Source organism: Schistosoma mansoni, chromosome 4 (assembly GCF_000237925.1).
Source record: "Schistosoma mansoni strain Puerto Rico chromosome 4, complete genome".
NCBI classification, from domain to species: Eukaryota; Metazoa; Platyhelminthes; class Trematoda; order Strigeidida; family Schistosomatidae; genus Schistosoma; species Schistosoma mansoni.
The window spans coordinates 23,088,220-23,100,271 of NC_031498.1; the positions used below are offsets into that span (position 1 = coordinate 23,088,220).

The 12,052-nt window shown below is 39.4% G+C and overlaps 1 protein-coding gene across 1 annotated transcript; it reads right to left on the minus strand.

Moving 5' to 3' along the window:
* Positions 1-2,762: 2,762 nt before the first annotated feature.
* Positions 2,763-5,161, minus strand: Smp_175440 (hypothetical protein; the record flags this gene model as incomplete). The annotated part of the gene is made up of 2 exons (XM_018797247.1): positions 2,763-2,844; positions 5,085-5,161. The coding sequence occupies 2 exons, from the start codon at positions 5,159-5,161 to the stop codon at positions 2,763-2,765; spliced, it is 159 nt and encodes a 52-aa protein (XP_018652308.1).
* Between the last annotated feature and the right edge of the window lie 6,891 nt (positions 5,162-12,052).

The following is a 12,052-nucleotide window of genomic DNA, read 5'->3' on the forward strand; positions in this document are numbered from 1 at the left end:
ATCTGATGCGTCGGACTGTACGTTCTTTTCGTTTGTGTATCGGAACTATTCTAGATGGTTTCTAGCTAAGAGAACATGTAATTCCCATTTTGATTGTTTAAACTAAAAAATAAAATGTAAATCAAATACTGAGGGTATGGTGGTGACTTTACTTTCCTTCCACATTAGTGAGAACAAAAATTGAAATTATGCTGTTCACTATCAGGATCCTACACTTTTCTTTTCATAGGGAGAGCAGATTTACAGTTTTCCAATAAACTATTATTATGAAGACGTTTTAAAAATTAGTAATGTTTGCGAAGTCTCAGATCTTCCTGTAATTACTGGAATCTTCCACACGTAACCAAGTCTTAGCAACAAGACCACCAGGCAGATCATAACTTAACATTAAGACTGGAAGCTACTCATGAATGTGAACTTATGGTAATGCACTTGACACTATAAACCAATCCGATAAAGAAGAGAGAAGTCAGACGGATTATGTTCTTCTTCACAAAGTTGTTCCGTATCAACATAAGATTCAAAAATGTTCAACAGATATCTTTGAAAAGGTAGATAAATGATTCTTCCTATGGCGCAGACCACAGAGAAAAAGCAAATCGCACTCTAATTAGGAGTTTTAGTTGTGACTCCATCTTGCTGTGTAGTGACCTACTGTTATGAAGAGAAGACGATTGGTATAATGGAAACAATTGTTACTATTACCAATTGTACCGGTGATTGTTTTACTGTACTTGTTTGTTTAAGTATGCACGAACTCGCATGCGCTCGGTAGTTCCGCTTGTAAACTTTGGCACGATCTAGGTATTCTTCTGATACTGCGAGATTGCCAACAAATGTATCTTATTATAACCGTCAATTGCCTTCTGGTTTCCGGCGACGTTTAAAACTGTCTCCATTTCTCTCGTTTTGAAAATTTTACAGCCATTTATCATTACCTAGCACAGTCCTCATAGCTACAGTTTAAATTAATATGTTAAATTGTTTTCTAGGTTGTCGTTAATGGTATCTATCTATGCTACTGGAATAATAAACCTATTCCATGATTGTGGGTTGGTCGTGGTGTAACTACCTAATCTATCAGATCTCACTGAGAAGTCACATCATGTACATGTACCGAACCCATCCTATCATAACAGTCAGTGGTTTCTGCTAAGGTCTTCTGAAGAATGCATTTGGGATCGGAAGAGAATAATTTATTTGATATAAAAAGGAATGAGTTACGTAGGGTAACCAGACTAACATGGCCTAGCCATGCCATACCAATTAAGTGTTCTGACGTTCATCATTTCTGACCTTCTATATGGCATCAAATCTTGACTGCGAATCCTCCCAGTTATCGTGAGTCTGGCTTCAGGGAACCAATGCCACTACGAACAATTCTCACCATGACCAAGTTATCTGACACACTCCCAAGTGATAGGATTGTATTCTTCAACTACCATAGTCTTCGTAGGTCCGTTTTCCGGACCCGTCACTGGACTAGATAAATTGGAAGTGAAAAATGACAAGTAACAGAGCTAAGAGATATAAAGTCAGATTAGTGAACATGAGTCGCCTTACGATGATAACACTAGCCCAGCTGTTCAGACTGCAAGCTATGTATTTTGGACTCCATTTGTTAAAGCCTCGAATATCATGTATGAAATAGCAAATAGCTCTTCTCAGAGCAAAAGAGATTTAGGGGATATACAGGTCGTTGATGGTAGTGTTCAAAATAAATCAAAAGAACTGACCTCGCTAACTTATTAGGCGATCGTTGTAACCATGATGTGAAACATATCGAAAGGCCTGAAATAATGAAAGGTTGAATTGCCTCAAAATGAATTAAGCGATTATTATCACATCAGCTAGCCATAGTGTGCAATGTGCTAAATAAGTTTTCATTAGCTTGGCTACGAGGCATATACTATTCCCCTGAGGCATTAACAACCTAGCGTCTGTGTTCAGACACAGTATGATAGCGACACAATCATGTTATTCGACAATCTTTCAGCTTACAGCCCTTGTAGTCAGCAATAACTTCTTCAATATGCGAGAGATAATCGGAATCAATTGTCGTTTTATAAACTTAACTACTCAACATGATAAATCTTCTTGCTAGAGACATAAGGGTCTGGACGTTGTTACCAGCGTAGGAAACAATCAGATGCTTATATAGCTGTTTCACCAACCTGGATGGATCATCACCCGAACCATGCCCGGAAAACACTTGTGGTCAGTTGGGTACATACAGCATAATGGACTTCTTTTTAACTAACTATAGTCTGTTCATTGTTATGCCCATTAATCCATGCTTTTTAAGTAGTAGAATGACAGAGTGCGTAATAAATGCTTTCGTTACTAACCTGAAAATTATATTTATAACAGAAACGTGATTCTCGTTTGCTACACTAGACATAAAGCTATGTATAGATGATGACACTACATCTCTCCGACCGAGATCATAAAAGGGGCGTACGATATATATATGATCTATGTACGTAATTTTATCAATTCGATAAGAGTGGAAAATAATGCACCAAGCACAATACCAGACTTATTATGGCCCACCGTATGCCACACCAATTATATGATACTTGTAATATGCGCGTATAGAGCACCGAACTAAAAACCTGAAATAGATATAACATTTTCCAAAATGTTCTTATGCGTATTAAGATTAAATGTCCATTCCAAGCTGACCTCTGGTGATTTCAATCTCCCTGAAGCTCGTTGGAAGACAGGTAGTTGTTCCTAGATATATGAATTATTAATTGCCTTTACAGACAAGTGGCTGGCAGCAATATACCGTACGATCTGCGCTCGGTAACAATATCTTGGACTCGCTTTTCTATTACAGCACTAAACCCGTCATAAACAATGTTAGTGAAGTGTTCTCTCCTTGCGATTATCACACAGTTTATTTTTCTCTGTCAATCCGCAGACTACAAAATGTAAGAGTCATCCACACAGTGCAAAAACACGATGTTTTACGTTTGGGGACTGAGAATTGTTAGTGAAGCCTGTGAATCGCTCTGATTGGGGTGGCTATTTTGATAATAACTCATTATCAGACTCAATAGTTATTCTCTATAGGAACGCATTGTCATGCTTGACTACTACAGCCACTGAAAAGAGCATAAGATTCGCAGAGATACGTCTCTCTCCCTCGGACGTAAATATCACGCAAAAATCAGAAAAAGTTCCGTATTACTCTACACTTCTAAAGACTTTTAATCCTTGCACTCAGTTTATGAGACTTATGAATCTGTAATGGTATCACATCATAAGAAAGACAATGGGTAAGAGCTTAACGCTTTTATATGTAGCTCTAAAATAAATAGCCTGACATGTTTTCTGAGTAAACGCATACATATTCCAAAGGATAGTTCAGTTATTATTCGTGATAACATAATCTACAATGACTCCACGGACATATGTGAAATATTAAATAATTCTTTCGCAAACGTTATTGGGGAGCAGACAGGTAACCTTGAAAAAATGACAGTTACATCCAGTAATTGAGCAAATGTATGTTTGAGTACTAAAAGTATATCTGAATCTATAAAAACTTCTAAGACTACAACAGGTATATGAATTGACGGTATTCCCTCAATAGTCCTTGAAAGTTGTGGCAGTAATACTTCAATTATATTACTTCAAATATTTGGTATGACATTAGATACAGGTAAGTATTCGGATAACTGGAAGACCAGTTACATTATCCTTCGATATAAGACTGGAGATAAAGCGAATGATGCTGACTACGGACCCATAAATACGACTACTGTTATTCCAGGAATCATGGAGAAGGTTGTGAAAAACGGTATCTCAGATTACTTACTAATTTTTTAATATCGAAAAACCAAGCTCAATAAATAATTCATGGGAAACAAATTGGAAGAATATGACAAAATCGTGTTATCTACTATATTGTAGATGGCGTCGAGTCGCGTTTGACTATGATCACCACTACAATATGATTACGCGCATAAAAACGACTTGGTCCCTTTGATAACTCGCAAACCAGAAGACTTTAACTGGTTCAGATAGAGTATATTTATTGGCGACCTCGTGGTATCGAAAGAATACCGAGACGTGCCAACGAGTACAGGCAATAGGAGCAGAGCGTAAGAAAGTTCGATCCAAACAAGGCGGATAGCGGAACGAGAAGTGACTTTGGTACAGTTAAACAACAACGAGTACGGTAAAACAATCACTGGTACAATTGGTTGTAATAATAATTGCTTCCATTATTCCAATCGTGTTCTCGTCGGGAAAAGCAGGTCACTACAAAATGACTGCTATAATATTTGGCATTTATTTGCCGATTATTACGATGGGAACTGCTTTGGTTTTATCTCTATTACATAGAAGGATACTGCATTATTTTCTGTATGTAGAGCATTATTAACAAAAGTTTGACTTTGATGTGATCAACACACCAAGTCAAAAAGAATAGGAAGATGTGAATGAATCCTGGAAAAATTACATACAAATTTTCATATTTTAATATATGATATCATTTATAACGCATCAGTCTTTTAACTATGGCATTACTCATGCATAGTGTTTGTTATTGCTAGTATTGACAAGATAGGACTACTTTGATGAGTGAATAAACTGTAATTGCGTGTTTAAATTATATTGTCTTCTAAGAGTCGTTAACTTAGTTCTGCGTAAAATGTTTACGCAAACTAGGTGTGTGTAGAACAATGAATATGTCCATGTGGAGTAATGGTTTTAGAATTGCGTTAAGTTTACGAAATAAAGTACAAATAAAAAAGAGAAAAGTTTATATACAGTGAAAATTCTTAGTAGTTCTCAATAAAGACCACATGAATTTCTTGAAACGTTGGGGAACTTTTGTGACTTTAACAATGAATAGAAATGGATTTCTCCAAAGTTTATGGAAGTTCTGGGGAAATATCGAGGAAACCCAAAACTGCAAGTTATTTGGGTTTTTCGGTCTCATTCCTCCAAAATCCCGAGTCCAACTGAAATTGGAGAAGCTTCTCAGTATCTTGATATGAGACATTAATCTGTTTGCACGTCGTCAACAATACTAGTTCTGAATTGTTTATTGACATAAACACAATTACATGGCAGCAATAGTTTTTCCAAATTGATGTAAATAATCAAGATGAAAAAGCAATGCTTGAGATGTTACATATGTCATTGTTGAATACATGATGGAAATGTAATTTTTAAATTACGCATCTAGAACGGTACTCCAAAGTATCCCTTTCTCCGTACATCCAAAAAGAATTCTTTCTACAATAAAGGCCGTTATAGTAGCTATGTGGGAATCAATAGCAACAAGCATAAAAATACCTGAAAAAGTTTGTCTCTTCTATAAGTTGTATGATGCCTGCAGTGTATACTATCAACAGTTTATCATAGTAACGTAGCATCCATACGAAGCTTCATCTTTTTCACCGTACAATTAGGTTTTAATTCAATGATCATCTACTTGTGCACTAACATTTTGCTATCCTGCATCTGCGAAAATTCTTTTGTCATAACACGACAAAGTAAATGGGTGAACGAGTTAACGTAACAAAGTATTCATAACAATTTGGTCTAGCCTGTAAACTGTCTTGCCTCATGTGACGTATTGTTATTTAGAACAAATTATTATTACTATCAGAGCACGTCTATTTACAAGCATCGTCAGTTTAACACCACTTCTGTGTATTAATCAGACCTAACTATAGTGTCACAGGTCTGCTACTGGCCTAGGTTTCTATGGAACTCTTATTCTTCTCCGTGGTGTGTTAACCTTTGAACATGAATAGCACAAACTTGTAAGGTTGGACTCACTGCTAGCCGTAGGCACTCACATGACTGTTTCGTCTGAAATCAGAGGGTTTTTCAGCACTTTTGGTAGCTATAGAACGCCTAACAACCAAATAACTCTCGATCGATAGTTATGTGTCACCATCTGAATTTTTGTAGGTAGCGTATTGTTCAATCCAAGACATATTTGGACTGAACAAGAAAGTTACAACCCCTTAGGACTTCGGTCTCAAATGAAATTTTGACCAGCCTTTGAAAGTTTCTTAGTATATCCCATCGTTTTAGTGAGGGAACCCTGGATCGAACTCTGAATGACAATACTTTCAGCGTGCTTTCGAGATTTCATTTATGAACACTGAACGCTCATGAAAGGAATTCTTCGCTTTATTGCATCAAATTACAAAAATATATTTTTGAATAGTTACAATTCCAATGCATAGGAAAAAGTTAAGCTATCAGCTTCTAGTTAAGTTTATCAGACGGTCATAAGGTTACTCTTGTGTTACCGGTAGTTGCTGTCAGCTGCTTTCTTTGTTAAATATCAATCAATTTTTCGCGCTTACTGAGTCATTGGCTTACTTTTATGTCTCAGATCACCAAACCATGCTTTCCATACTCCCTTACCAAACACTATACTTTCAGGCTAGATGAGAACCTCTTAAAAGTCTGACGTAGTGAGGATACGACGGATATTCTAGTTTAACAACTAGCAACCAGTAGTATCTTCTATAATCGATCGTTCCCGGCCAAAGGAAATCAGAAGTCAGACGAGAAGAGGTCGGAAAAATATATTTGATACGTTACCAATATATCGAGAGGCGTTCGTTATTAACTGACTATTGAAACGTAGGAGCTGTGTCCCACGCCGAGTTGCAACGTGATCTGGTACGGATGCATGACCGAAAGCCTTCAGCTAAACAAGTCCACTTAAACAACGTGGTCAGCATCCAATGTCGAACACTTAATGAGCTATTGATTTTGGGGAATTATTTACAGCTACAGATCACTCCCATCCTAGTGAGGTAGTGATGACCCTTAGACGTGACCAGCCAGAAGTTTAAACCCAACGAGTTTGTCGTTGGTAAACACTCTTCTGATAGCTTGCTTCGTGTAGCAGCGTCTGGTCGTCTTTCCTTAAACTAAAGGACCATGAGGTACAGCATAACAACAAAGAAATAACATACAATGAAAATTTCGGTTCCTTGGGAAACTTCCTCATTCTTTTCCAGCCGTCCGGGAAAATAGTAAAAATTGTTAGTGTGAGTGCGTGTCGAAAATACACTCGTACTTGCGTAAGGACACAAGATGAACGGGAAAAAAAAATAAATAAACTAATGCACTTGCAAACAGCGTAAAAGCGTTCGGAAAAAATGGTTTTTTTGTTTTTTTTATATATAGAAAAAAATATAAATACGCTCAAAAAAAATAAAAATGTTTTTCTTTAAATAAACAAAAAAGATGAGCATAATAAAAAAAATTATTTTTTATAATAAACAATGAAAAGGGAATTCGAGATAAAGCTTGTGTCCTACGTGCAATAGTCGTTAGGATGTTCTGGAAATCTTACTCGTCTTCCAGAACGCGTTGTTTTAGGTTTATCTATCGACGTTGACGAAGTATCAAGTTGTGTGTCGGCTGTCGTGTGGAGTACTACGAGTGTAGGAGCCATATCGTACGATTGTACCGAAGGAAATTCGACGTAGCTATGGTTTCCTTCTAAGTACGCTGCTTTTAAGCGATCGATACTGATGCTATCGTTCGTGCCGTTCTTATCGACTATATAGTACTTGAGTTCGCGTTGAAGAACTTTGCAGGGTCCTTTGTATGCTGATTCGAGAGGTCGTCGATGTGAGTCTCGACGAACGAAGACGTGTGTACTATGTCGTAAGTCAGGTTGAACGAAAACATCAGTTGATTGTGGTCGAGTGTGAGCAGGTTTAACTGAACTCATAGCGTTTGAAAGCCTACTCGTGTAAGAGTTTAGATCCATGTTCAATGAAGAAGCTGAAGGATCCACGAATTCTCCTGGGAGTCGGAGTGTCGTTCCGTAAACGAGTTTAGATGCCGTGTATCCAATGTCAGCTTTCATTGCATTGCGGATACCTAGCAGGACGAGTGGAAGAGAGTCTGTTCACTGTGAAACGTTTGTGGCTGATAAAGAAGCTTTAAGTTGTCGATGAAAACATTCTACCAACCCGTTTGCTTGTGGGTGGTATGCTGTCGTTCGGAAGCGGGCGATTCCTAATAGCGAGGTCAAACAACGGAAAAGTCCAGATTCAAACTGGCGTCCGCGGTCTGTAGTGATGGTTGAAGGGCAGCCGAAATTTGCTACCCATCGTTCGACGAAAGCGCGAGCCACTGTTTCAGCAGTAATGTCCTTAATCGGTACTGCTTCTGGCCATCGAGTGAAACGGTCTACGCATGTTAAGAGATATGAGTATCCGTTCGAATCGGGTAAGAGTTCTACCAAATCTAGATGAACGTGGTCGAAACGAGCGTCAGGGGTTTTGAAAGAACCTAAGGGACGTTTGTTGTATCTTATGACCTTAGATTTCTGACAGTTTACACAGGAGCGTGCCCACTCCCTCACGTCTTTATTCATGCCAGGCCAACAAAAGCGTTCGGCTATAAGTTTGACTGTTGCACGAGCACCTGGATGAGAAAGATTGTGCAACGTATTGAAGACGTTGCTTCGATAATGTTTTGGTTCTATTGGACGATTCCTACCTGTAGATGTGTCGCAAAGTAAGGTTTCCTTACCTGTTCTTATCTGCTTAATACTTAGTTTAAGAGTTGTCGAGGATAACTCATGCTGAAGATCAATGTCTTCTTTTTGAAGCTGAGCGAGTTTAAGAAGGTCGATTCCTTGGAAACTGTTCAAGGAACTTATTCGAGACAAGGCGTCTGCGACTACATTGTTTGCTCCAGAAATGTGTTGCATATCTGAAGTAAACTGCAAAATGTAGTCGAGTTGTCGAGACTCTCGCGGTGAGTACTTGTCTGAAGATGAACTTAACGAGAAGGTAAGAGGTTTGTGATCAGTAAAAAGTGTGAATTCTCTTCCTTCGATGGAATGTTGGAAATGCCGTACAGCACAATACATAGCTAGGAGTTCCCTACCGAACGTACTGTACCTAGATTCCGCGTCTAGCAACCGTCTCGAGAAAAATCCTAAAGGTTGCCAAGAGTTGTTAACCCACTGTTGTAAGACTCCTCCGATTGCTGAGTCGGATGCGTCTACGGCGATACTAATGGGCGCTTGAGTGTCCTGATGAGCAAACAGGGTTGCCTTAGCGATGTGTTCCTTAACTGTGGAGAATGCTTTACGAGCTGTCGTCTAAACTAATGGATTTTGCATTTCCACGAAGCTGGTCGGTTAACGGTTTCATAAGGGATGCGCATTTGGGTATGAACCGTCTATAGAAACTTACAAGTCCGTTAAAAGTTCGTAACTGCTTGATCGTGGTCGGTTCTGGGTAATCCAGAATGGCCGCCACTTTGCTTCTAAGGGGTTGGATGCCTTGGGCATCAATGGTGTGTCCTAAGAAGTCTAAGGAGTTGGTTCCGGTTTGGCGTTTCTGAATGTTTACAGTAATGCCATGCCCTTGGAGTCGATCGAAAACAATGTCCAGATGCTTGAGATGTGATTCTCTGTCCGGACTTGCTATTAGACAGTCATCAACATACGCATGTACGAAGTTGAGACCTCGGAAGACGTCGTCTATAAACCTTTGGAAGGTTTGAGCCGCATTTCTTAAACCAAAAGGCATTCGCAAAAATTCGTAAAGACCGAAAGGAGTGATGATGGCGGTTTTAGGAATGTCGTCAGGTGCCATCGGTATTTGGTTATAAGCTTTAACCAAGTCGATTTTTGAAAAGACAGTTGTACCTTTCAAGGTAGCTGTCAAGTCGTGAATATGAGGCAACGGGTAACGATCGGGAATGGTTTTAGCATTCAGACGCCGATAATCACCAGTTGGCCGCCAATCGTTGCTGTCCTTTTTAGGGACCATGTACAATGGGGATGACCATGGACTATTTGATGGTCGAATTATCCCTAAGTCTATCATATGGTCGAATTCGTTTTTGGCTAACCTAAGCTTTTCGGGAGCGAGTCGACGGGCTTTCGAGAATACAGGTGGTCCTGTAGTCGAGATGTGATGTGTAACATTGCTGGTTACACAAGGCAATTTCGATTGCGGTTGGTATATCCCGGAGTATTTGTCGAGTAATGATTGGTACAAGAGGTCTATGGTGTGCTTAATCGTGACTGGGGATAACCTGTAACCAGAACAAGGAGTTACGCAAACAGATAACTTAATGTTTCCGTCTATTAACCTTCGTGCGCGTGTGTTGATGAGTAGATTGTGGTATTGTAACAGGTCTTTACCAATGATTGGCATAGAGACATCTGCAACAACGAAAATCCAGTGTATGGGTTTGCGTAAACCCACGTTAAGGTAGACGTACCTTATACCGTAAGTAGCGATCGGCTTTCCGTTTGCCGCCTGTAAACTGAAAACAGACTCGCGAAGTCTGTCGTTGGGATTTGCTGGAAGAACGCTTACTTCTGCGCCAGTGTCGACAAGGTAGCGAACTTTCGTGGTCACATCAGTGACATATAAGAGGAGGCTGTGTTCGCCGGCTACGGCTGCCGTTAACGCGTGCCGGCTGGGAAGTTTCCCGAACTGTTTTTCGTGTCATTTGAGGTCGGATAATTGCAGGGTTTCCTGCAATTTCTGGAAGACTTACCGTACTGGTAATAATACCAGCACCAGTCGGGATTATCTGTCTCTCGTAGTCGAGAGACAGATCGCCTACGTGAGACACTTCTACGCGGGGTTTTTGACCGACTACGGTCATTACGAACTCTAAGATATCGTGTAAGTGTGTGACATAGTTCGGCTATGTCAGTCGGGGTCGATTGAGGTTTTTCTTTGACTGAAAAAACATCGGCCTTAGATGATTGTGTGATTTCTAAGATTCGGTCGGCAGATGCAGCCAGCTCGTCTATGGCGTTGTTTTGAAACGAGACGAGCACTGCCCGCACCTGTTGAGGGAGTTTAGACAAGAAAAGTTGTCTGAATAGGCCATCATCGAAAGTTCGTTGGCCGATAACCTCTCTCATTCTTAGCAACATGTCTGTTGCAGAACCATGTTGCAGGTCGATATTATTAAGGAGTTGGTCTAACCGTTGTCGATCAGTTAGATCTCCGCGTTTTAAAATCGATTGTTTGGGAATTTCGTAAGGTTCCGGAACATCACTAGTAAACATGCTAGGTGTTACGTACCTGTTAAATTCGCGCGGTAATGCCTTAACTACCGCGAGGGATCGTGTGCGCGAGTCCGTGATTCCGTGCATGCAAAAATCAGCTTCTGCGTAGCAGAACCAGGACTCGATATTGTCGGGCCAAAATGGCGTTAACTGAATCGAAATAGGTGGGATAGACTTTAACTTAAAAACCTTGGGTGAGTGTTCCGTCATAGTAATATAGATAACGAAAAATGTCTAATTAAAATATATCCGGAAAAAAAAACACAATAAAAAGTATATCACAATATATAAAATTCAAATAAAGAATAACAATGAATAATAATATTCCAAAAAGGAACGGACTCACAGTTTATTGGCTTGGTGTACCAGATCACGTTAGGCTCACCACTGAGGATACGACGGATATTCTAGTTTAACAACTAGCAACCAGTAGTATCTTCTATAATCGATCGTTCCCGGCCAAAGGAAATCAGAAGTCAGACGAGAAGAGGTCGGAAAAATATATTTGATACGTTACCAATATATCGAGAGGCGTTCGTTATTAACTGACTATTGAAACGTAGGAGCTGTGTCCCACGCCGAGTTGCAACGTGATCTGGTACGGATGCATGACCGAAAGCCTTCAGCTAAACAAGTCCACTTAAACAACGTGGTCAGCATCCAATGTCGAACACTTAATGAGCTATTGATTTTGGGGAATTATTTACAGATACAGTAGCATTACATTATTGACTAACTAATGCTTCTTATTTATCTCGTCGGTAAACACAGGGGGGAAGCATTGAACGAATAATACGAGTTTATGAACAGAGCGAGTTTAAGTCGTAAATGGTCATCTTTAATTCTCTTCAAGGGATATATAAGCTTTAAAGTAATATCAGAAAAATGAGGCCATTAATATAAAATTTGTATTTCATTTGAGTTTACTAGTTAAGAAATTCTCTGGCTTGATTTTACAGAAAACGTATCATTTGCCGGTTATATATTTGTTCGGCT